The sequence below is a fragment of the Pipistrellus kuhlii genome, unplaced genomic scaffold (genome assembly GCF_014108245.1).
Source record: "Pipistrellus kuhlii isolate mPipKuh1 unplaced genomic scaffold, mPipKuh1.p scaffold_m20_p_13, whole genome shotgun sequence".
NCBI lineage: Eukaryota > Metazoa > Chordata > Mammalia > Chiroptera > Vespertilionidae > Pipistrellus > Pipistrellus kuhlii.
Genome location: NW_023425438.1, coordinates 42,128,777 through 42,155,110, shown reverse-complemented (window position 1 = coordinate 42,155,110; position 26,334 = coordinate 42,128,777). Strand labels below are relative to the sequence as shown.

Sequence of the window (26,334 nt, the reverse complement as noted above, 5' to 3'; positions counted from 1 at the left end):
TGTATATTTGCAGGGATTTGGTGAAATTGGGCAGAAATAAAACCCACAAAATCTCCTTCCCCAGCAATTTCCTTTTCTTCTCTGTCTGTCAGTGAGAATAAAGCACACAAGACAGGTAATAACAGATTAAATGTTTATTATTACTCTTTCAAAATTCAGTTATGTAATTCTGAGCAGAGCCTGAAAAGAGGATGGGGAGGAGGGACGGTCAGAATTTGGTGGTCAGGTTTGAAGTGTGGGAAGAATATTCTCTTCTTGGGTGAATCTTCTCACTTGGTCCCATGTCCATGATGAGCGATTTACTAAACTCAGGTCATTGACTCCCACTTGACCTAACCCTTGAACTTGCAGACATAAGGTAACTCCTTTTTACAGTCATAATCTTTCCATAACAGATATCCTGGAGAGAGAGAAAAATTGAAGTGAATGGAGCTGGTGGAGTTGGTTACCTAACAGAGAGGCACCTTGGACTCTGACCTAGGATTCAAAACCCGTCCCTCATCTCCACCAAGGTCCCACTTGAGGATAAGGAGACCCAAAGAAAGGAGAGATAGAGGAGATGGAAGAAGACAAGCCAACATTGCCTTTCCTAGTTGAGAAGATTCCCTGAACTTCAGATCCATAAACAGGGGCAAAGGGGATGGAAAGGCTGGCAAGAAGGGAGCTCCTATGTCTCTTACCTGAGCTTCCTGACAGGCTCCCGCAATGGTCAGGGTTTGTGATGCTGGCGGGGTCTTTCTCCCAGGCAAAGTAATCCAACACATCATTATTACTCCACTCCCATCCACCGGCATTGGACTCAAGGCCCTAGATAGTAGAGAATAGAGCCAGGTATGGTTGAATGGCTATTGGAATTTTTGCATAGCCCTCTCTGGAGGATGCTTGATCCCCTCCTCAGCAGGCTGGCATTTGGTTTGTTATTTCACATGTTGCCACAGAGCTCTCCACTGGGAAATTCTCCTCAATGACTTGTTCCTATTGTCCAATTCCAAAGCCATAATCGCAAACAACAGTGGTCCCATTGAGAATAACATGTTATGGGCTGGACAATAAATAGTGCATCTGCCATCACCCTCCAAACCTCAAAGACAATATCTGTTCTATAGGAAGAAATGCTTCTTATCTCAGCAAACTCTGTGTACACTCCGTAAACTCAGAAAATTAAATCACAAGGCTTCATGTGTAAATGTTATAAAAAGCTTGACAGGAGATAGATTAATTTCAACTGGAAATTGGATCCTCAACAACCATTAGCTCAATGCCTTACCTTTACCTCAAACAAACCCTAAAATCTCTGAGCTCCAGGTCTCTCTAGCATAATTCCCACAGAGGCACATGGGACAGGGAGGAGGCCTGGGTAAAAATAGCAGCTAGAAAGGTAACAGACAGGAGATGTTATCACACCTCTGTGGGATCATGGAGCCCAATCCAGATGAAATTGCAGGTGTTCAGATTTTTCTTGACCAGAGAGGCCAAGAAGTTTGCCTCTGCTCCACTGAGCACAGATGCAAGAGATCCTGAAGGTCGCTTCTGACAGGCCAACTGTGTGGGGAAGACAAACACTGAGAAAGCTTGAAATGTCAGCGGGGGAAGCTAATGTAGGAGAGAAGAGGTGTGTGTGCAAAAGATGAGGGTGCTGACTCTCACCCCCAAGACGTTCTGGAGAATGCAGACCCCTGTCCCATCAAATGTTCTTTCCTTATCACCTCTTATTATAAAGGCATCTACTCACATCCGCATCAATCCAGGTTTTTGGTGTCCTAAACAAGGCATAACAGTGGGAGCCAAAGGCATAAGAGCCTCTGGGACAGCTGATTTTGGGGAGAGACTCCTCCTTGGTATCTTCACCTGAGGAGGAAGGGCATAAAGGAGAGGGATGGAGGGAAAAGAAGAGTGTAAGCCGGTGCTGGAAAGTCACCTTTGTGAGTATCTGGAAGGAAAGTGCTTGGGGAAGTGACATCAACTCCTGAGCCCCTCACCTCTGGACAAATTGATCTCAAACCAGCCTCATTAAATGAAGGACCATCTCTTTCTGTTCTACTCTTCCCCTTTATTCAAAAGTCCAACACTTCCCCCACTCTGAGCTGACTGTTCTCACACTGGGTCCTCCAATCATTCTTGTGCATATCTCACCGCTGACCCTTCATGCTTTCTCTCTTCACCTGTCCATATAAATTAAAGTCCACTCACAAAATGAAAACCATTTTACTCCATTGTTAAAGGACCACTGTGGTGCCTCCCACCCTGAGTTTCTCTGAAGGAGGGAGTGATGATGGAGCAATTGCAGACAGTTTCACTTGGTGAGGCTATTCCTCACCATAGCCCCATGGATCACACAGGAGTCTTCCTGGTCTTGTTGGTTCTGAGCATTCCCCGGGAACCCAGTCCTATAGGCAGAGAAAGCTCACCTTGCACCTGAGATAGGAGCATCAGGCAGGAGAGCAGCAGCCAGGACATTCTGGGCAGGGCCATGGGAGGCAGCATCATGTTTCTGACCTGAAGAAACAATCAGAGATCGTTAAAGAAATGCGTTCAGAGAAAGGTCATTAAGAAAAACGGTTCTCCCTCCTGTCTTTCCCCTTTGGTTAGTCCCTTGGGGATAAATTGATCTTAGTGACATTTATACCCTTCTGTGATTCTGGAAATAATTGGAGAATCTGCACACCTTATTTCCCCTGAGACCTATGTCTTTGAAGTCCAGAACCCTCCACTAGCCTTCTCCCAAATGTGTGAGGTAGCCCCCTGCCATTGCTCTCACATTCTCTCAGCTCCCACTTACCTCTCCAGGTATCTGGGATGGTTGGTCAAGTCAGAGAAGACTAGGCTTTTATAAGGGGATCTGAGGGAGGGGTCTGAAAGGAATAATAGGAATCCCGGACAGGGATAGCGGGAAAGGGCTTGGCATTGGTTCAAGGAGGTTTGGGGCATGGGGAGTAGACTGTTCCAGGAAATGGCTGGGAATTGCCACAGCTGTTGTTTCTTTCATCTTGGCAGGCATGTACTTTGCCAAGAAACAGATGAAGTTTGCTCTTTCTCCTGCTCTTTCTTGTTACTGGCCTGTGGCACATGTGGTATTAAATTTTTAAGGGGGGTACCTCCTAAAGCAGTTCTTTTGGTTGATATCTCACTTCTATAAACATATATATATATATATATATATATATATATATATATATATATATATATATATATATTTGGCACGCACTGATTGATGGCTCAGTGTCTTGGAGATGTCTCTGTGACAGATGCCAGTAACGTCATAACGCCACCCACCAGTTGGAGGAGGGAGAACCTTATATATAGTACAATTAAATCAATGATGGACTGTAAGGGGAGGTGAGAATGAGAATTATAAGGGTCACAGATTGGTGAGGGTATAGAAAGAACTGAAGCTAAGTACCAGTGATGGTTCAGAGTTATCTCTTAAACATGGTAGCTAGTTTGGAAAAAAAAAAGATCATTATTTATTCAGAATCATCTGTCAAATCAATATATTAACCAAGATCTAAAGCAAATCAGATGAACAAACTCATCTTGCCAGTTGTCTGAGAGGTGGAGCTTTTGTGATGGATAATGAATGAAAGAATGAAAGAATCTAAAACCTAAGGATGATGACAGTCCAATGATGCAGAGCCAAAATAAGTTATTAAAGTCACTTTTTAAAATTTACTTGAAATAATCTGATATTAAAAATAAGTTCCCAAATGTGAGATTTTAGTTTCACATGACAGCTCACAAACTTCACTAAAATGTAGTTCTTTTTGTTTTCTTTGTTCTTCCTAACAATCCTTCTTAACCAGGTACTGAGAATCTGTTCAAATACTCTATTTGGAAAGTCGCTCTGAGGTCATTTAAGTCCACTACATGGTGGTAAAGAGGAATGTGCACTCTTGGAGTAACCAAGGCTAAGCTTTAAGAAGCTTTCTTTGCCAAAAGATAAGATGTCCAACTTGTATATCTTATTCCATGTTATCTCCCATGTCTGGCAATATTACTATTTGCAAATAAGGCTCTGTATGGTTATTCCTAGAATTAGTACATTTTGGAAATGTTCACTTTTTTTAACTTTTTAAAAATATATTTTATTGATTTTTTTACAGAGAGAAAGGTAGAGGGATAGAAAGTTAGAAACATCGATGAGAGAGACATGGATCAGCTGTCTCTTGCACACCTCCGGATGTGCTCTCAACCAAGGTACCTGCCCTTGGCTGGAATCGAACCTGGGACCATTCAGTCTACAGGTTGATGCTCTATTCACAGAGCCAAACCAGTTTCAGCGAAATGTTCACTTTTAAGCAACAAATATGCCTTTTTCAAAAAATGGTGGAATGTGGTGAGTTTCTGGGAGAAGACTCAGCAGAGCCCATATAAAAATAGCCCTGAAACACATTTTATTGGAGACTTACCCCTAAAGCACACCCCTATGGGTCATGATAACCAAATATCCAGGATGCTAATTTATTGCCTTGGCCTCATCTCAAGCTTCAGAAGAAATGGGGGGAAAAGCAATGAAAGGAGGCCCATGCACTTTGTGAAACAAGGTAGAATGGCCAAACCTCAAACTCCCTGAAACAAATAAGGTAAATTATCAAGCACTCCAATGCTCATACCATAGCTAGTTACTGGAGTTTATTTAGCCCTATGCAAGTAATGAGCAGCAACTATCTTGTGATCTGTAATTATTGGGAATAATGAAGGTTTTATAAGGAAACTCAGATTTGATTTGCTTCAGTGTCTCACATTGGTCTTGGAACAGTCCCCTGTTACATCAGAAGAACCAATATATCTATTGTGTGTTCTAGAAAAGCTATTGGCTGTTTTTTTCCTTTTCTTTTAGGATAAGCTAGTCATAATTTAGTGGTTCTCTGATAAGCTATCAGAATCCAATGATTACCATCAATTTTATTTATTTTTGGTGGTAACCGCAGATTTGAACTGCATTTGCACCATTCACATTTCTCTTATCAACAAATAAAAGCAAATACTTCCACAGCCATGTTGCTTTCCTTTTTTATTACAAGTTGTATTTATAGTACAGAAGACATTGAATAAATGTACAATAAATAGTGCAGAATAAATAGTGATCACATCTTGCCCTCTTTCTTTATATTTTCAGTTTTTAAGAAATAGGGAAACACTAGGACTGAGTAGCTCAGTTGGTTGGAGCATTGTGCCATACACCAAAAACGTGCAGGTTCGATTCCCAGTCTGGGCACATGCAGAAGGCAGAGATCATTATCTCTCTCTCACATAGATTTTTCTTTCTCTCCCTCTGCCCCCCCCTCTTTCTTTCTCTCCCTCTAAAACCAATAAACATATATACAGGTGAGAATTTTAAAAAAAGAAACAAAAAAACAATAAAAGAAATAATACAATATAGTAATCGTCAGTATCATTTTTTAGTACAATTTCTCTATTTATATTTACAGTATAAATTTTCTAATCATTCTTCTAATTTAGGTATTTAATCATTTATTACATATACTAGAGGCCTGGAACATGAAATTCATGCAAGAGTAGGCTTTCCTTCCCACAGCTGCCAGCACCAGCTTCTCTCTGGGACCCGGGATCAGGGCTTCCCTACTGGCCGCCATCAGGCACCCAGGACCCAGGCCTGGCTTTGTCCACAAGGTCGTCCGAAAGGGTGTTTGGTCTAATTAGCAGATTACACTCTTATTATTATAGATGTATATCAATCAACCATATGTAGTATTAGTTCATCTTTCTGGATTTATATACAGGTATATTTTATGTAACATTCCCAAACTTTTTTGTTTATATTATCATAAATTTTAAAAATCTATCTACTTTGAGACAAATAGTTCTTTATTGATTTGAACTGCCCTGTAATATTTATTCATATAAGTATTTCAGAACTATTTATGTATTCCTTTACTGGTGAATATTTACCATATTTTGTTCATTTCATTCATTTATTTATTTTATATAAATTACTTCAGAGAGAAAAGAAGAGAGATAGAGGTAGAAACATCAATGATGAGAGAGAGTCGTTGATTAACTGCCTCCTGCACACCTCACACTAGGAATTGAGCCTGCAACCTCAGTATATAACTGGGTTTCAGAGCAGATCATGACTTCCTGGTTCATTGGTTGATGCTCAACCACTGAGCACCAGCCAGGCATATTTTGTTGATTTTAAAATGTGCAATATGACACACTTAAAATTATAAGAAATCCAAATACAGTGCCAATAATAACGCAGAGGGCATCCATCTACTCTGTGTAAGACAAGGGTCTGCAAACTTCCTGTGTAAAGGGCTTGATAGTAAATGGTTTGGGCTCTGTAGACAATACCATTTGTCATAACTCTCCAACTCTGCCATTGGAATATGAAAGTAGCCAAAGGCAATATGTAAATAAATGTCCATGTCTGCCTTCCAGTCAAACATTACTTATGGACACTAAAATGTTAATTTCATATTATGTTTATGTATCAGAAATATTGTTTTCTAACTTTTAAAAAGTGAATAAAAATTATGCTTTTCTCATGGGACATATATAAACAGACAATAGGCCAGATTTCACCCAGGGAATATAACTTGCTGTCACCTGGTATAAAGATAATATAATGACATACCCTCCTTTATCACATCTACAAATATTATTTCCTTCTTTAATATAAAACATTTAATAAAATAAGTAAAATGTTAAAAGCTCAGATGCTCCAAACCAGTGACCTAATGAAAAATTCTGGCTCTCAACACTGTCTTGGCCAAAATGCAGAAGTGTCCTGTGTTGAAGTTATTCTGCAGGGACAGACTGTCAGAAAGCAATGCTGGGTGTATGAGTTAACCCAAGCTACTGAGCAAAGGATCCAGGGTGGCCTCCTGGTACTGCGCAGAGGCCCCACCAGGTGGCGCTGCAGCAGCAAACGCGCTTGGCTGGCCAGCCTGGCAGACCTGGCCACAGGCTCTCCCGTGGGTGAGGGGAACAAGAGTGGGGGGGCGGGGGGCTGCGAGTCACAGGACCCACTAGGCTTCCTGGCTCGCGCTGCTGCCTCGCCCGGGTCTGCCAGGGTCCCGCGGGCGGAGGAGCCCTTGGAGTCCGAGGGTAGCTGGTGTGGATGCCGCCCCTGCTGACAGACCAAGAGCATCTGCCTGAGGTCCAGGCCAGCTTCCTGCAGGCGCTCCTCTTCCTCCTGTGTGCTGGACCCGCTTGCTAATCTGAGGGGGAAGCTGGAGCTGAAGCTGGTGAGGGGCAGTGCTAGGCCAGACCCCTTCCTCAGTGTCACCAGGTGAGTGCCCTCCCTCTCACCTGCCCAGAGCCTCCGGCCTAAAACCCTGTGAACCCCCAACCCCCACTCAGCACAACTGGGTGTTGGTTCCAGCCTGTCTGGCACCTCTCCGGGGCCCGGACTTGGAGTGTCCCACGTGTTGGTGGCTGTAGTGGGCGTGAAGGGTTCCTTCAAAGGGTGAACTTGGGCTTGTCAGGTATTTAAAACACTTGGAGGATTGGGTTTTCCCTGGGCCTTGCTCTGGGGGCAGCCAAGGGGTCACTTTCATGAAGAGTGGGACTTGGGAGCCTGTGGGTCTTGGGATAAAGCAGGAGAGTGGAGAGGCTCCATCCAGTCACCACGTGGGACCAAGAGCCCCACTGGGAGCCCAGGAGCCCATTGGGGGTCCCTCTCTGTGCACAGCTGCTCCCCTGTCATTCCGGTATGGGTTGCATTTGCTCCCTGGACCTGGATGAGTGGGGGCTGCTTCGCTGACAGGAGGCAGGCAGCTGGGGACAGAGTTCCAGCTAGACCCCAGGAGGGCCCCTAGTCTATTAGCCAGGCACTGAGGGGACCTGCTTCTCTAGGGGTTGGGTCTCCAGCCAAGGGACAAAGGATCTGCAGTCCCCAGAAAGTGAACTACCTGGTCAAACAGGGTGTGTGTGTGTGTGTGTGTGTGTGTGTGTGTGTAGAAGGGGAGGTGAGCAGGGGAGGGTAGAGAGGAGAGCTGAGGGAAGGGAATGAGCAGGGGCAGAGCTTTTATTCCAGGCCCTGGGAATGTGTGTCTAGGAGGGAAGTCACCACATGAGCCCATATACTCCTTAGTGTTTATTCAGCAGTGACTGGAGTGCAAGGATGATTGTTAAATTTAGGTTGGTTGGTTTGTTGGGTGGGTGGGTGATTGGGTGTCTGGTCGTTAGGGTGGATGGGAGGTGGTTGGTTGGTTTGGTTTCAGAAGGAATAACACCGAGAGATAATCATCACTCTTGACTGAGCGCCCAGGCATGGCCTGGCTGGGTCTTGGCTGGTAGGGCTGTCCTCCTCAGGCTGAGTTTGGGACTGTCCTGAGAGAGATGGCAGCACTTCTAGCCCTGTGGGCTGAGGCTGGCATCCTTGCTGCCTAGCAGGCTGGCTGTCCACTGGGCTTAGTGGCAGGAATGATTCCCACTCAGCTCCCTTCCTCACAGGAGAGAATAGGTGACATGTGACTCTCAGTCCTGGCACTAAGCTGATGTCAGGATGGAGCAGACCCTACATGGAAGTATTTCAGCTTCACAAACCATTTGAGTGAGTTAAATCACATCTATTATGTTTTTTTAACTGTAAGGCAGAAAATACAGCCACATTTTTATTGGATGTTTACAAGAGTTGATTTTTACCTAAAGAAAATTGACATCACTTCTTTTTCATACTTGGGAAGTTATTGAATTTTATTAAAAGTGACATATAGTGCTCAGCACATGTGTATTGTCTGAGACTATAACACAACCTTTTCATACCAATACAAAGAATATGCAATTTATGTTTTAAAAGGATAATACTAAATTTGCTATTTTGGGTTATAGGTCAGTTACTAAGAAATGTTTAATAGTATCTACCAAAAGGTTATAGGATAAGCTTTATAGAAATTTTGTACTTTTGAAATGAGTAGTTTTATAGAAATGTGTTTACATTTTTGTGAAGTGTTCCTACCACAAGGGTTAGTCCAAAGAAAAGTTTATTATTGCTGAGATATTTAGGAAGATTGTAGAAATCTGAACCTACAATTATTGTTTTATAAAACTTTGTAGAAACCTGCCAGGACCGGTTTGGCTCAATGGATAAAGCGTCGGCTTGGGGACTGAAGGGACCCGGGTTCGATTCCGGTCAAGGGCATGTACCTTGGTTGTGGGCATGTCCCCGGTAGGGGGTGTGCAAGAGGCAGCTGATCGATGACTCTCTCTCATCGATGTTTCTAACTCTCTATCTCTCTCCCTTCCTCTCTGTACAAAATCAATAAAATATATTAAAAAAAAAAAAACTTTGTAGAAACCTTACGAGGTCTAATTTTACCCTTATTTTATATAATAGACGTAGCTAGGAGACTCAGAAAGGGGAAGTGAAATCCCTAAGACCACAAAGGGAATTCCTATCAGAGATCAGAAGAGAACCCAGGGCCAGTGCTCCTCCCACTGTTGGCCTGTGTAGGGCCAGCTGAGGTTAGAACCATAGAGCTGAGACTTAGGAGATCTTAATCCTTAAAAATATTTTATTTATAAATATGCTCCTCTTATGGTCTATATAGCATTATTCAATTATTTTGCAGTAAGAATAGCAAAAAACGTTTTAAAAGAAAATTTGCTGTGGCTCATGTCTATGAGCTCATGTCTCAGTTTACCAAATCTGAACCTTTGTGAAGACATCAGTCTTCCAATGTGGAATTCTTCAAATGCAGCCTGAGCTGAGGACATGAGGCATAGGAGCCCAGGAGCCTCTCTTCACAGTGCCTGACCCACCCCTAGCCCTACCCCACACCAAGCCCTGCTCCTCCCTGCCCTGCCCCTCCCTAGCCCTACCCATCCCCAGCCCTGTCCCACCCTCAGCCCCTGCTCCATTATTTTTTCCAAGCAGACCCAGCATCTCCAAAGATCAGTGTTCTCATTCAGGAGCTGGTAGAGTGCAAGAATGCTTTTCAAAGGGCATTTCACAACCCAAAGCACTTTTTTTAAGTTTCACAAAGATGAGTGGATGGTCACTGAACATGGATACAAAATGCATCTACACTAAAAAGAGTTCCTTAAATGTTTTTATATTTTTTTCTCATTATAAAAATAGTACAGGATCTTGGGTAGAAATTTAAAAATAAGAGTTTAAAATAAAAGAAACAACATATTTCCACTATCCAAGGTTAACTATTGTGAATATTTCAATTTCAAAGTATTTCCTTTGGTCTTTTGTAAATTTATATATCCAGATACCATTTTGAGGTGATACTATTTATTTAATTATTTATTTTAATATATTTGCATTGACTTCAGAAAGAAAGGAAGAGGGAGAGAGAGATAATATGGATGAGAAAGAATCATTGATCAGTTTCATCCTAGAAGCCCCCTACGGGGGAGGGACCCACAGCCAGGGCATGTGCCTGAAGGGGGCTGCATGCATGACCTCCTGGTTCCTAGATCAATGCTCAACACTGAGCACCCCTCCAGGGCAACATGATACTATTTATTACGTGTGTATCCTGCTTTGTTTTATTTAAGTTTTGGTGTATGCATTCCATATATCTATAATCATTTTTTTTTCCCGATTTAGTAAGACACTTTTTATTTTTCCAGCTTTATTGAGAAATAATTGATATACAGTGTTGATAGCACAATGGTTTGATTTACAAACATTGTGAAATGATAACCACATTGGGTTCAGCTAATATCCATCAAAGATGTGACAAACCAACATTAAAATCTCTAATGTAATTTGAGTTAGTTTTTTTCTTGAAAGGCAAACCTTACTATTGCAAAATGTTGTGCTGTTTGCAAAATGAGCTTGTACTTGGAATTAAAGCGCAGGGTGTGGTGGGTCTGCAGGCTGGGGCTCTACAGCCCTGGCCTCTTGCCCTTGACCTCTGCCTTATACATGCCTTTCCTTTCTCCTTCCAGACTTCACATGAGGCTGGGCATGGATGCGCTGCCCCTGCTGGGCGGGCTCCACAGTCTGTCTTCCCACCACTGGGTGGCAGAGGTGAGAGCGCACTGTGTCAGGCTGTGGAGCATATGAAGCATACACCTCAGCAGCTCTGGGGGTGACCTCAGCACCACCATGTGCAGAGCCTGTGCTGGCCTCTGGGGTGTGTTCTGTGCAAGCCCAGCTCACCCACAGCTCCTCTCCCGCTAATTATCAGCCACCTTCCTGTTCCTTCTGCTAGGAGCTCTGGTTCACTCAGAACTTAGACTCCTCTCCTACCCATGAGCTGTGTTGAAGCTTCATATAACAGGATGCTTTTCAGGGGAAACTGGCAAGAGAAAAGAAAAAACAAAACAAAAAAAACCCAAAAAAAACATTAGCAGGATTTCCCCCAATACTTTAGAGTCCAGGGCCCCGTTTTCCCATGTCCTAACCAGAGATGGTTTATTTCTCAGTATTTGAGAGGCTAATCCCCAGGCCATGGCTTTAGAGCCAGGCCAGGAGAGAAGAGGGAAGGGTCTAGGGCAGCCCCCACTCTGGCTCCCACAGGCCCTGGCCCAGTCCCCTCTGAGTCATTTTTGTCCTGCTCACAGAGCAGTGCTAAGACTCACTGCCTTCAAGATGAATCAGCTCAACCCCATGCTGGTCACTCGTCAGGTTCTCACTTCTATCCCCATCTCCCTACTGCTGTTTCTCTCTGGAGTCCAAGTTACTCTTCTGTCCTGAAACCGTATTTTCATCATTGGGTGGACAGCTGGCCATTGACCTGCTCCATGTCGGTGGCTCCAAAATGATGTGTTCTATTCCTTTGAGAAGAAGAAATGGAAGGAAGACAATGGGTCTGGACAGCAAGTAGAAATACATGGAGAGGGGTTTCTTTTCTCTAAGTACTTTGCAGTGCTATGTGGATTGGCATGAGGTACTTTTATTTTATTGTTCTCTCTGGGTGTTCTTCCTGAAGGAGGTGACTGCATTGTCTGGCTGCTCAGGTACAGAAACAAGAGGGCGAGTGTGCTGTCCTATGTGCCAAGTTGCAAGGTGTTTGTGGTGTTCTGCGTTTCTGAGCCTCTCTCACCATGGGAGTCAGGGCTGGCCAGAGGCAAGGACAGCCATGAGTGGCTGTTCCCAGGGCTTCCTGACAGCACTCCTCTGTCCAACCTCTACCCTGTGGTCTGTGCTCATTGCCAGCTGAATCCACAGCCAGAGGAGGCTGGAGCCCGAGTCACTGTGTGGAGAGGACAAGCTTTGGTGGCTCCCTGGCCCACGTCACGGTACACAAGGAGCAAGATTTTTCAGACACTGAAAAGTCCTTCATGACAGCCCTTATTATTGCCCTAATGTCTCAGTCTTTGATGAACAAGTAGACCCTCCCTGACTGGACCAAAGAGTAAAGTGTCAGACCTTTGATGAGCGATGCTCTGTCTCTCATCTTTGGTTGACCCCCTAAAAATGGGGATGTGTTGACTTCACTCACCAGCATTACTATTTTCTTCTTCCAGTAAAGTTGACAGGTAAATTGTAGCCATCACTGGAGGGAGAGAGCATATGAAGACAAGGTATTATTATTACCTTGACTTGAGCACCATGCTGCCGAGTACACACAGAAAAATTGTTTACCCTCCCTGACCTTTAACAGAGCATATGTGTCGTTTCTGGAGTTGCAATCTGTAGATGATTAAAAAGCATGTTCTTCCAATGACAACACTGCCTTCCTTCATCCTTGTCCTTGGGTAGCATCTCTCCTGGGCCCTGTGCCCAGGACCTAACCAAGACACTGAGAAGTGAATCTGCTCTGTCGACAGGATCCTGGCCTAGTGTTCCTGGAATGGCACAACACACCCATCCTTGTCACTTGGTGGATGTGGTTATTGAAGCAGAAGGTCACTGTGGGAGGACTGTGCTGCTCATGTTGTGTTTGTGAGAAGGTTAAAGGTTTAGAAGCTCCTTTAAGAACCCATGTGGTACAGTGAAGGAGCTGTCCCCACTAGTAATCGCATAAGGAGTGGCTGAGACACAGCAGCTTTATTAAAGGCTGAGGAAAGCCTGTGATGGGATGAGAACGTAGGTGTGGAGGGCACTGGTATGGTGGTTGACCCACATCCCCACTGACTCCCAGTTCCCCTCAGCAATTCTTTATACTCAGCTCGGGCCCCAACTGGAGTTGCTGGGCCCGAATCTCTGAGACAAGAAAACCAAATCTTTTTATCCTTTAACTTTTTAAAAATGTAATGTGGATTCACATTATTTGTAAGAGATAATGCAGATGTGGCCCAGCTAATCTGACCCAGTTTTTCTGAATAATATCTTATAAAAAGCTCACAACCAGGTTATTGGCTGTGACCCAACCACCCAGTAAGGACAAGCTTCCTGATTCCCTTTGCGCACATTTTCTCCTGTGAGTGTTGAGTCCTGTGCTCTTTTATCACGTGCAATCGCCATGCGGTTCAGATAGGGAACAGCTCTCTACCAGATTCCCAGCACCGAGGAAACTGCCTTCTATTCTTGTTTTTGTTGGTATATGTTTATCACAGAAAAATATATACAATGAAATTTAACAGTTTAACTGTTTTTCAGTGCGCAGTTCAGTGGTGTTAAGTACATTCATATTGTGGGGCTGCTGTAACCACAATGATCTCCAGCACTGTTTTCATCTTCTCCAACTGCAGCTCTGGCCCCACTAAACAACACCTTTGGTCCCCTCCACCTTACCTGTCTCTATGACTGACAGATCCAGGGACCTCATGTGAGCGGGGTCACACAATATTTTTCTTTCTGTGACTGGCTTCTTTCACTGAGTCATGTCTTCAGGGTGCATCCAGGTTGTAGCATGTGTCACAATGTGCTTTTTTCTAAATTGAATTTATTGGGGAGAGATTGGTAATAACATTATATAGCTTTCAGATAAACAGTTCTCTAATACATCATCTGTATCTTGAACTGTGTGTCTCACTGCCCTTGTCCCTCCCCCCAAGTCAGATCTCCTTTCATCACAATTTATCCTTTCTAACCTCTCTTCTACACACACCCCTTTCTCTCTGAGAATCACCAAACTGCTGTCAGTGTCTTTGAATTCTTTTCTTTGCTTAACACCTTCACCTTTTTCACCTAGTCCCCCAACCTCCCTCTCCTCTGACAACTGTCAGTCTGTTCTCTATATCGATGATCCTGTTTCTATTTTGATTGTAGTTTAATTTGTCCATTAGATTCCACATATAAGTGAAACCATAAGGAACTTGTATTTCTATGACTGGCTTACTTCCCATTACTGAGCATAATACTCACCAGCTCCATCCATGCTGTTCCAAAAGGAAAGATTTCCTTTCTGGGTGTGTGGGTGAGTAGTATTCCGTTGTGTATAATGTAGCACAGCTTTGTCTCCACTTATCTGTTGCTGGGCACTTGGGCTGCTGTGAAATCTTCGCTATTGTAAATAATGCTGCAATGAATAAAAGCATGCATATGTCCTTTCAGATCAGTGCTTCAAATTTCTGCAGATATATTCTCAGAAGGGAAAATGCTAGGTCATTCTGATTTTTAATTGTTGAGGAAACTTCATACTGCTTTCCACCTTCATGCTGCTTTCCACAGTGGTTGCACCAATATTCCCACGTGGGTTCCCTTTTCTCCACATCCTCATCAGCACGTGATGTTTATTTATGATAGCTGTTCTGACAGATGTGAGGTGATTTATGATATTTATTGATGATAGCTGTTCTGACAGATGTGAGGTGATTCCTCACTGTGATGTTCATTTCTATTTCTGTAGTGATTAGTGATGCTCAACATCTTTTTATTTGTGTAATGGTCATCTGCAGGTCCTCGTTGCAGAAGTATCTACTTAGGTACTTTGCCCATTTTTAAATTGGATTGTTTAATTTTTTTATAATGTTGAGTTTTATAAGTTTTCTGTAAATTTTGGATATTAAGCCGTTACCAGCTGTATCATTAGAAAATATGTTCTCCCATTCAGTGGGTTGTCTTTTCATTTTGTTGATGGTTTCCTTTGCTGTGTGTGCTAAACATTTGTTTGATGTAGTCCCATTTGTGTATTTTTTCTTTTGCTTCCCTTGTCCAAATAGATATATCAGAATAAAAAATATTGCTATGAGTATTGGCTTTATTTTCTTCTAGAATTTTTATGGTTCAATTTTTACATTCAAGTCTTTAATCCATTCTGACTTTACTCTTCTATAAGGTATAAGAAGGTAGTCTGCTTCCATTTATTTTTGTACTTATCTTTCCAATTTTCCCAATAACATTTATTGAATGGACTATCTTTAGTCCATTGTATGTTCTTGTGTCCTCTGTCAAATATTGAACATAAATGCATTGGTTTATTTTTGTTCTTTTTATTCTGTCCAATGATCTATGTGTCTGTATTATGCCAATACCATGCTATATTTATTACTCTGGTCTTGTAATATAGTTTGAAATCAGGTAGCATGATTCCTCCAACTTTATTCTTTCCCAAGATCACCGAGGCTCCTGGTGTTTGATTTTCTTTGATTTATGTGAGTGTGTGTGTGTGTGTGTGTGTGTGTGTGTGTGTGTTGGTTTTTTTTTTCTCTCTCTTTTTTTTTTTGGTACTTCTATACACATTTTTGTGATATTTGTTGAAGCTTTCTGAAATACGCCATTGAACATTTTAATGATGTTATCTTATCTGTGAACACAATATATGATTTTATTTGTATCTTCTTTGGCTCCTTCCTCTTTCTTTCTTTCTTTCTTTCTTTCTTTCTTTCTTTCTTTTTCTTTTTCTATTTTCCTTTTTTGTTTTCTTCTTTTCTTTCTCTTTCTTTTTTCTTTTTTTATTTCTTTCCTTCCTTCCTTTCCTTTTTTCCCCCTTCCATTCTGCCTTTGTTTTTGTATGTGTGAATCCTCATAATAAGATATTTTTTCCTTTGCTTTTTGAGAAAGTGTGGAAGGGAGACAGTGAGCAGAGAGGGAAGGAAGGAAGGAGGATGGAAGGAGGTAAGGAGGGAGGGAAGTGAGAGATAGAAAGAAAGAGAGAGAGCTAGATATGAGACCCATGATTCATTGCTTCCTGCACTCACACAAATGGTGATACCAGGAATCAAAACTGTAATACAGGTATGTGCTCTTGACCGGAAATGGAACCTGTGGCCATTTTGCACTCTAACCATTTGGCAAAACCGATCAGGGTTTCAATTTCTTTTCTTCAGTGTCTTTTAATTTTTTGAGTACTGGTCTTTTATATTCTTAGTTAAATGTAATTTTAGGTATATGTTTTTATTTGAATGTAAATTAGATTTTTTTCTTAGTTTCCTTTTTCAGAGGTCATTATTGGAGTGTAAAAATGCAGCTGATTTCTGGATATTTATTTTCTCTCTTGCTGTGTTCTGAATTCATTTATCAGTCCTACAGTTGGGTGTTTTTTTGTTTATTTTATTATTATTATTTTTTATGGAATCATTTGGGTTCTCTGTATACATTATGTCATCTCCAAATGATGACAGTCATACTTCTTCCTTTCCAATTGAAATGCTTTTCATTTCTTCTAATTGCAGTGGCTAGGACTTCCAGCACTATGTTGGGTCCGTATGGTGACAGCAGACATCCCTGACTTGCTCCTGATCTGAAGAAAAACACTTTTACCTTTGTCCATGGAGGATGCGATAGCTTTGTCCTACATGATCTTCATCCTGTTGAGGTGCGTTCCTCTATTCACGCTTTGCTGAGAGTTGTTAGAATGAATGGGTGCTGAGTTTTGTTGAATTCTCTTGATGCACCTATTGTTATACATGTGTGATTTTACTCTTTATTTTGTTTATGCTGTATCATGTTCTTTATGTGCAGATACTGTACCAAGCTTACAAGCCCAGAATAAATCCCACTTTTTAATGTGTTACTGGCTCCAGTTTTCCAATATTTTGTTGAGGATTTTAGCATCTGCGGTCATCAGGGATATTTGCTTACAATTTTTTTCTTTCTAATGTCTATTCTGGTTTTGGGATTAGCATAATGCTGGACTCATAAAATGAGATTGAGAGTCTCCACTTGTCTTGAATGTTTTGGATGAGTTTGAGGAGAACAGGTATTATTTCTTCTCTGAATGATTGATGAAATGCACTGTGATGCCATCCAGTCTAGCACCTATGTTGGATGAGAGGTTGTTTTTTCTTTTAATCCTCACTCAGGATATTTTCCCCAATGTTTTTGTTTTTTTGTTTGTTTTTAGAAATAGAAGAGGGAAGTAAGGATGGAGAGTAGGAAAGAGAAAGGGAGGGAGGGAGGGAGAAAGGGAGAGAGAGATGAGACACATGCATCAAATGGTTGTCTCATACACACACACACCTCAACAGGGGGTTGGGGTGAACCTGCAATCCAGGTATTTGCCCCTGACATGCAATTGAACCCATGATAATTTGGTGTGTGGACCATAGCTCTAACCACTGACCCACAATGGCCCGTGCTTCATTGATCTCTTCTTTTTGACTATTTTGTTTATTACTGTTCTGATCTTTATTCCCACTGATTTCATTTATTCTTCAAATATCTGATATTAACATCCTTAAAAGCATTCTTTAAAAGATCTTGCATCTGGTATATTGCTTGCCTTCACTTCATTGAGCATTTTTTCTGTTCTTGAAATCGGGGCATGTGTCTTTGTCTTCACTTTTTGGATGCCTCTGTGTGTTTGTTTCTGTGTATGAGAATCCACATCTGGGTAGTGTGGCTTTGTGTAGCAGGTGTCCCATGGAACCCAGTGGCAGAGTCTTCTTGATCACCTGAGCTGAGTGCTCCAGGGATGTCCCCTGTGTGTGTTATGTGAACCTTCCTGTGGTTGATTCTCGATTACCATTGGCCCATGCATGTATTGAGGCGATGCTCAGGCAATTTGGCTGTGACCTCAGTGGACCCTGCCTACAGTGTATGAGCTGCTAACAGGCATTGACCACGTGGAGCACAATTCACCTCAGCAGGGTCTGGTGCTTGCTTAGATGTCTCTTTGGATATGGTGCTTGTGAGGCTGACCCTGGGAGTGTTGGTCCTTGGGCATCGTGGGAGGGACTCTGGTGCTGACCAATGTCAGATTCTTTATGTGTCTGGCCTAGGGCAATCTATTTGGATCTACAAAGCAAGTCACATTTTCTGACAGCCACTGCTGAGGCTGAGTGAGCTCAGGAAGGTCCAAGCAAGGCACCCAAGCTGGCTTTTACTACCACTGAGCCTGGGGACAGGCCAGCAAAAGTCCCAGAGAACCCCGTGTTCTGCCTCTCTGTGTGCCTCCATCTGTTGGGTGCCAGTGAGCCTCAGTCAATGACAGAGCCTCTGCAAGTACTCAAGTTGCAGGAGGATGGTTCTCAGGGAGCCCCCAGGTAGAGCTGAGTAGTGTTCACCAGATTGATGCAGGTTCAAGCTCAGTGTCAGTGTTGGGTCTGAGGCGACTCAGCAGAAGTCCTAGGGTACACCAGGTCCAGCTGCCATGCGCTGGGTCCTCACACATCTTTGAGCAGGGTATAGAAGATGCACACATGGCATTCTTTGTAGAAGGAGAATGAAAAAGTCAAAAGAGGCTGCTTCCCAGGATTTAAGATGTCTTGGGTCTGTAATCTGAGATCAGCTGTGTGAGCCTCAGGGCTTTTCAGAGGTTCTGTGGATTCTCAAAGGCCAGAGAGCTGCTTCCTCTTGTGGATGATCCTGGGTCCCCTGGGTTGAAAGGAAGAGTATGGCGGGATCATGCAGGTGTGATCAGGTCATCATTTGGTGAAAAGCAGAGTCCTCTCATGCTTGGCGGATTTTAGCAGCCATCCCTTCATTTCCATCCTTAGAGAACTGCAGCTCTCTACATCTTCCCACCACAGGCATGCTCAATGGCTTCCAGGCAGCACTGTTCTGCCTTCTTTCCTGAAGGCTGGGTGAGCCAGGCTGGCTGGAGTGCAGGGAAGGGAGGATGGAGGCCCCTTTGGTGGGTTGAAATGCTACTAGGACCATTAAGGCTTAAATTTATTTTTTCTGTGTCTGCTCCCACTCTGGGCCTAATTAGCCAAAGTGATGCTTAGCTCCCTCTCATGGACGCACAGTTCTGCCTTGCACCAGGCCCCATGTCACCAGATCAGTGCAGGGAGCAACTGGAGGAAGAAGACAGGGCATTCCTCTCCCAGCAGTGCAACACCATCACAGGCATGATGCCACCTGGAGAGCTACCACTGCTGGAGTGAGCGCTGAAGGCTTTTAGGCACAGAGTGAAATGATCTTATTTATATCTTTTCAAGATCACTCTGATTTGCAGTTTTATTTTACTTAAAATTGTTTGACTAATTTAATTCAATTAGAGATGACGTTCAATATTAGTTTCAAGTGTACAAAATATTGGTTAGATATTCATATAGCATATAAAGTGATCCTCTGACAAGTCTAGCATGAAATATCATTTTAAAAAGTTTGAATCCTATTCATGAGGGCTCCAACCTGATAACCTAATCACCTCAAATACACACCTTTTATTTGTTTTTAATCAAACTTATTTGAGTGACTTTCATTAATAAAATTGCAAAAGTCAGGTGTGCATTTTCATAATGCATCATCTGTATACTTTTCAGTGTGCTCACTGCCTTCAAGTCTCCTTCCATCACCATTTATCCCCCTTATGCCCACTTTTCTCTCCTTCATCCCCACACTCCATAACCCTACTTCCCATCCCCCACATTTCACCCCCAACTAACACCCCACAACCCACACCTGCCGGCCCCCAATGCCCACAATTACACCAAGCCCACCCCCCATAATTACCATCCACCTCCACTCCCACCCGCCATCCTACATCCCACACTCTGCACCACCCAATTTCAACCCCCACCCCACCTCCCTCTAACCATTCTCCCCCACTCCCCCCCCCCTTCCCCTGCTTGTGATTTGACATTTGAAATGATATTTGAGATGTGTCTTGAGGGCTCAGGTAGGATTCAGACAGATGAAGAGGGTGAGACTGTGCTTCAGGTACAGAGAGTGGACACTCAGCCTGGAGGCAGGAGAGATGAAGACTGGAGAGACCAGAGCATATGCCCCTCAGGTGCCTGTGAGTGAGGGGTCAGGGCAGGGAAAGAGAAGACCCTCCATTGAGGGAAAAGGGAGCAACCACAGAGCAAGGGAGAAAGGGGGCCCCCATGGGAAGACAGGCAGGAGGTCAGGGGACCAGGGAAAGGGGAAGGGCTGAGGAACAAGGGCTCCACCATGGGAAAACAGGGGATTCTCCATGGAGGGGTGTTTCCCCTGTTACCTATCTCTACTCCCATGTACCCCCTTCCCTGGCCCCTTCATGGATGGTGCCCTAACTCCACTCTCCTGCTCAGACTATGTGGGGTCTTTTCTCCTTCCTGCCCTCCTACCATCATGGGGGATGCCTTCTACCGCCTGCCCTGCAGGACCTGAGCCTAAGTCCTTGCTGTCTCAAAGTAGGGCTCCCTCCTCCCCCTCCCCAGCCTCTCCTCTGCATGGAGGGTTCACTTTACCCCTTGCCCTGCCATCTATTTAAGGACATGAGCCTAAGTCCTCTCTGTCTCAAAGTAGGATTCCCTATCTCCCAGCCTCTCCTCTCCATGAAGGGTTCTCTGTTCCTAATCCTCAATGCCTTGTCCCCTCCATGTGGGGTTCTATCTCCTCCCCACCCTTTTCCCTCAAAGTGAGGTTCCCTGTCCCCATATCCTGCCCCATCCATGGAGGGTACCTTCTCCTCCCTGCCCCTCCCAGTCAAAGTTAGGATCCCTGTCCCCCTGCCCTCCCCCCTTCATGGGTAGTTCTGTCTCCTCTCTGGCCTGCTCTAAGTGGGTTCTCTCTCCTCCTGACCTGCCCCCTGCATTGAGGGCTTACTGTCCAACTGCCCTGCCCCTCCATAAAGGGTTCCTTGTTTCCATTCTCCCTGCCTGCCTGCCCCTCTAACTGGGTTTCCCTTTCCTCCTTCTCTTTCCTTGGCATGGAGAGTTTCCTGTCCCCACTATCCTGTCTCTCCAAGTGGGGTTCTCTGTTCCCCAGCTCTGACCCCTCTCTGAAGGAATCCCTGTCCACACTTCCTGCTTGTAGGGTTCCCTGTCCCCCTGCCCTGTCCCCTCTATGGAAGGTCCCCTCTCCTCCCTGTCCTGCCCTATCCATGGAGGTTTCCTATCATCCTGCCCTCGCCTGTCCAGAGGGAACCCTCTCGTCCCTGCCCTCACCCCTCCATTGAGGGAACCCTCTCCTTCCTGCCCCTTTCCCCTCAAAGTTAGGATACCTGTCCCCCTGTCCTGCCCCCTTCTGTCTCCTCTCTGGCCTGCTCTCTCAAAGTAGGTTCCCTTTCCTCCTGACCTCCCCCCTGCATTGAGGGTTCCAGGTCCACCTGCCCTGTCCCCTCCATAAAGGGTTCCTTGTTTCCATTCTCCTCCCTGCCTGCCTCCTCTAACTGGGTTTCCCTTTCCTCCTGCCCTCCCGGCTGCATGGAGGGTTCCCTGTCCCCCTGCCTTGCCCCCTCCATGGAATGTCCCCTGTCCCCATGCCCTGCCCCCTCCCAGGAGGGTTCCCTGTCCCCCTGCCCTGTACCCTCCATGGAGATTCCCTTCTTCTCCCAGCCCAGCACCCTCCATGGAGGGTCCTCTCTTCTCCCTGTCCTTCCCCCTCCATGGAAGGTCCCCTCTCCTCCCTGCCCTGCTCCCTCAATGGAGGGTTCCCATCCCTCAACCCTGCACCTTCCATGGAGGATCCCCTCTCCTCCTGCCATGACTCCTCCATGGAGGGTCCCCTCTTCTCCCTGCCCTGCTCCCTCCATGGAGGGTCCCTTACCACCATGCCCTCTCCTTGGAGGTTCCCCATCTCCCTGGACTTCCCCTCCAGAGAGTCCCCTCTCCTCCTTGACCTTTTCCCCCATCCCTCTACCCTGCCCCTCCATGGAGGGTCCTCTCTCCTCCCTGCCCTGGCCCCTCCATGGAGGGTCCACTCTCCTCTTTGCTCTGGCCCCTCCATTGAGATTCCCATCTCCTAGGGTCCTCTCTCCTCCCTGCCCTGGCCCCTCCATGGAGGGTCCCCTCTCCTCCCTGCTCTGGACCCTCCATGGAGAGTCCCCTCTCTCCCTGCCCTCACCCCTCAATGGAGGGTTCCCATCCCTTACCCTGTCCCTTCCATGGAGAGTCCTCTCTCCTCCCTGCCCTTTTCCCCCATCCCTCTACCCTGCCTCCTCCATGGAAGGTCCTCTCTCCTCCCTGCCCTGGCTTCTCCATGGAGAATCCATCTCCTCCCTGCCCTAGCCCCCCATGGAGGGCCCCTTCTCCTACCAGCCCTCACCTCTCATTGGAGGGTTTCTCTCTCCTACCCTATCCCCTCCATGGAGGGTCCCCTTTCTTCTCTGCCCTCACCCCTCAATGGAGGGTTCTCAACCCTTAACCTGACTCCTCAATGGAGGGTACCCTCTCCTCCCTGCCCTGGTCCCTCCATTTAGGGTTCCCATCCCTTACCCTGTCCCCTCCAGGGAGGGTCCCCTCTCCTCCCTGCCCTCACCCCTCAATGGAATGTTCCGATTCCCTACCCTCTCCCCTCCATGGAGTGTCCCCTATCCTCCCTGACCTCACCACTCAATGGAGGGTTTCCATCCCTTACCCTATCTCCTCCATGGAGGATCCCCTCTCCTCCCTGCCCTCACTCCTCAATGGAGGGTTCCCATCCCCTACCCTGTCCCCTCCATGGAGGTCCCCTCTCCTCCCTGACCTCACCACTCAATTGAGAGTTTCCATCCCTTACCCTATCTCCTCCATGGAGGGTCCCCTCTCCTCCCTGCCCTCATCGTTCAATGGAGGGTTCCCATTCTCTACCCTGTCTCCTCCATGGAGGATCCCCTCTCCTCCCTGCCCTCACCCCTCAATGGAGGGTTGCCATCCCCTTCCCTGTCCCCTCCATGGAGGTTACCTTCTCCTCCCTTACCCAACCAACCCCTCTATTGAGTGTTCACTGCCTCCCCTGCCCTCACCCCTCCATGGAAGGTCCCCTCTCCCACTGCCCTGGCCCCTCCATGAGGGGTCTTCTGTTTCCCTGCCCTGTCCCATCACTCACAGGCTCTGAGAGGTATGTGCTCCAGTCCCCAGTGTTCATCTCTCCTGCCTCCAGGCCATGTCCACTGTCTGTACCTGAAGCACATCTCACTGTCTTCATCTGCCTAAATCCTGCCTGGCTCTCAGAACACATGTCAAATATCATTTCAAATGTCAAATCACCAAGTCTTCTTTAAAAACATAAACCTTATGACCCTTTCTAGTGCCTAAAAGCCTTCATGCTGTGACAGAATTTTCAACCCACACTGTGGCTCCCCCCACCCCCTTCCCTTTACTGAGTCCATCCAGCCTGGTTGTCCTTGTCCAGGGGCACTGCCTCTCCTTTTGGGGTGGCTTCCCCAGGTCTCCATGTGGCCAACTCTCTTTCAACAGCTAGGTCTAAGTTTAAATATCTTAGGGAGCTCTTCCCTGAGCCTGATGGGGATTCACAGTGCTGGGGAGCCCCTTTATAGCCCTATGGGGTACACATGGCAATAGGTCACAGTACTAACAGATGTCAGAATGTTAAGAGAGGTCATAGACGTAACCTAGCAACCCTTCGAGGTCAGCCAGGTGGGCCAACCTCCTAAGTTTTTCTTGTGTTGTTGTTGTTCAAAGTCAGTGAATAACATTTTATTGATACCAACACACCCCAGGCCCTCTTCAGAAATCGCAGGTGGTGTGGCTCATCCAGAGGTTGTGGCCCTCAGTAACCAGGGGTTCTTGAAAGTGACAACTTGGTAATAGAGTTGGTTAGAGGACCATGAGGGACTCAACTTGGCTGGCTGGCTTTGAGGCTGGAGGCAGGGACCAAAGGTCAAGTATTTTTGTGAGCCCCCAGGAAGCTGGGAGTGGCTTTGGCAGGAACACATAAGGAAATTGTCCCATAAGGAATGGTTTCTGATACAAGGGCCTTCGTTTGGGTCACCAGGGGGTGTGGCCAGCCTACAAACCACCACAGGCCCCTTGCCCAGTTCACCCCATGTCCCAAGGGAACCCCCACCCTGATTGGGGACACCCTTCATTGCAAACCAGATGGTCCCCACCCATGCACCAGGCCTCTATTCTTATAATAAAAGAGTAATATGTAGATTGACCATCATTCCAACACACAAGATGGCTACCCTCATATGGTCAAAGATTCTGCCCCCATGTGGACAGAAGATGGCTGCCACAAGATGGCCAACAGGAGAGGACAGATGGGAGGGACCAGGCCTGCAAGGGAGGGCATTTGGGGGTAATCAAGCCTGCAGGAGAGGCCAGTTAAAGGTGACCAGGCCATCAGAGGAGGGAAATTGGGGTTAACTACAATAGGTCTGCAGGGAAGTGCAGTTGTGGGGGACCCAGTCCTGCAGGGGAGAGCAGTTGGGGGCAAACAGGCTGGTAGGAGAGCAGTTAGTTGTAATCAGGCTGTCAGGGGAGTGGTTATGGGATGATCAGGCTGGCAGGCAGAAGCAGTTAGGGGCAATCAGGAATGCAGGCAGGTGAGCAGTTGGGATCCAGCAGTCTTGGGTTGTGAGAGGGATGTCTGACTGCCCGTTTAACACCAATCCCCCTGGGGTCAGACCTAAATGGACAGTTGGACATCCCTTGAGGGGTCCCAGATTGGAGAGGGTACAGGCTGTGCTCATGGACCTCACCCACACCACCTGTGCATGAATTTTGTGCACTGGCCCTGTAGTTTTATTATAATTAGTCCTGAACCTTAGTAAGGTTGCAATGAGGTCATGTTGTCTTCCTTTGACTTTGCACCAAGACTGGCTGGTTCTGAACGTAGATGGTCCATGGCTGCTGGGCTGCCTTGTTATGAGGTCAAATCCTGGGTTCAAAATAAGACCACCAGAGGCTGATGATTAATTAAAAATGCAGGCAAGGATTTATTGAAATATCTGGCCAGGACAGCCACGAGAGCACCACAGGCAGGTGGTCTCCACACAACTGCCCCGTTTCAGAGGTAGGCAGTCCCTTTTAAAGGTTCAAACCACATGAATTTTTCTTTGTTCTAAATTCTAAATACTAAAGAATATGTTCTAAAGCAGGGGTCCTCAAACTTTTTAAAGTGGGGGCCAGCCGGACTATATGAACTACTAATTCCTACTGTAACACCTCGGCTGCGCTCACTGCCCAAAAAACCTGGCGGGCCAGATCAGACTCCTCTGCGGGCCGCATGTGGCCTGCGGGCCGTAGTTTGAAGACGCCTGAAGACTGGGGTCAGCCCACAGGGTGGTTGCTAATCATATCCTGCTGGACATTGGAATGTGGCCCTATCTTGCAATAGCCAATAACACAGAAGCAGAGCTCAGAGGTTAGTCTCTAAAGGTTATCTACAGTTTCTATCCCTGAAGCTATTGAGTCACTGGGAATCAATCCCTGTGGTTCTGGTCCCAGGCAAGGAAAAATTGCCTTAGCCTCCAGGTCTCCACCTGGAAGCTGAGGTAAGTATTCCGTGTTTAATCAGGCAGGAGCCAGACTTAGCAGGGTTAAAATTCAAACAGCAGTTTTTACCAAAGTATGATTGCTACTATATTTCACTGGGACCAGGCTATATTTAGAAGACCTTATGAATAAGTGAGAAGAGAAGGCAATAAAGATGAATTACACTGTGATATGGTAATACTTTCAAAAATAAAGATAAATTAAAAATAATTGCACTGAGATATGGACTCTCTTCTATTTATTTTACAAGCCCAGAACAGAACTCATCCCCAAAGGATGCTATCCTGCTTGGTCTACACTGTAGAGTCTACAGCCTTCTACAGCTTGAGCTCATGAATCAGGGGTCAGTTTGTCTCACCAAAAGTCAGTACACCAGAACAATGCTTCTCAAACTTTCCTATACATTTAAATCACCTGGAAATCTTATTTAAATGAACATGATTCAATTCCTTGAACCTAAGATTCTGTATTTCTAAAAAACTTATAAGTGATGCTAAGAAGACTATATTTAGAATGTCAAAGCCTGGAGCATGCCCTTCTCACTAAGAATTTAAGGTCATGTCTTAGGCCAGTATTTTCCCTGACAAAGATCAACTCAATCTTTATTGAACCTAATGACTTTCTGCATCTAAGATAACATACCTGTGGAATGTCAGGGTAACTTGTAACTTTCCTTTGTCCGGACCCTTCAGGGCCCAAAAAGGGCACCAGGGTGGAGACCACAAATTCCCTCATTGTAACTGTTACCCTGTTAATTGTTAACTATCCTGTACCCACCTAAGTAAAAGAAGCATGAGTCCATCATTTCACTTTTTTTCCAATCCCAGAGGTTCCCCTCCCTCCTCTGAACAACCCAATGCTGAACTCTCTGTTACATACTGTGTATTTTCACTTGCAAGATTTGCTCCTCTGTTTTTTGCTATGTGCTACGTAAGCAGATATTTAATCTTGGATAACGTGACCAGATTTTAACATTGGTAAAGCGGG

At 45.4% G+C, this 26,334-nt stretch overlaps 1 protein-coding gene and 1 non-coding gene across 2 annotated transcripts; both read right to left on the bottom strand.

The window, feature by feature from the left end:
- Nucleotides 1-119: 119 nt before the first annotated feature.
- On the bottom strand, nucleotides 120-25,388 carry LOC118717592 (lithostathine-like). Its single transcript, XM_036435851.1, has 7 exons — nucleotides 25,383-25,388; nucleotides 15,082-15,085; nucleotides 2,409-2,496; nucleotides 1,733-1,848; nucleotides 1,405-1,542; nucleotides 681-807; nucleotides 120-400 (listed from the first exon to the last, which is right to left on the bottom strand). Exons 3-7 carry the CDS (start codon nucleotides 2,485-2,487, stop codon nucleotides 333-335), a joined length of 528 nt encoding a protein of 175 aa, XP_036291744.1. The 5' UTR covers nucleotides 2,488-2,496; nucleotides 15,082-15,085; nucleotides 25,383-25,388; the 3' UTR covers nucleotides 120-332.
- Nucleotides 18,879-19,079, bottom strand: LOC118717846. The gene has a single exon (XR_004987610.1). It is a non-coding gene; the product is annotated as a small nucleolar RNA SNORA74 (small nucleolar RNA).
- Nucleotides 25,389-26,334: the final 946 nt, after the last annotated feature.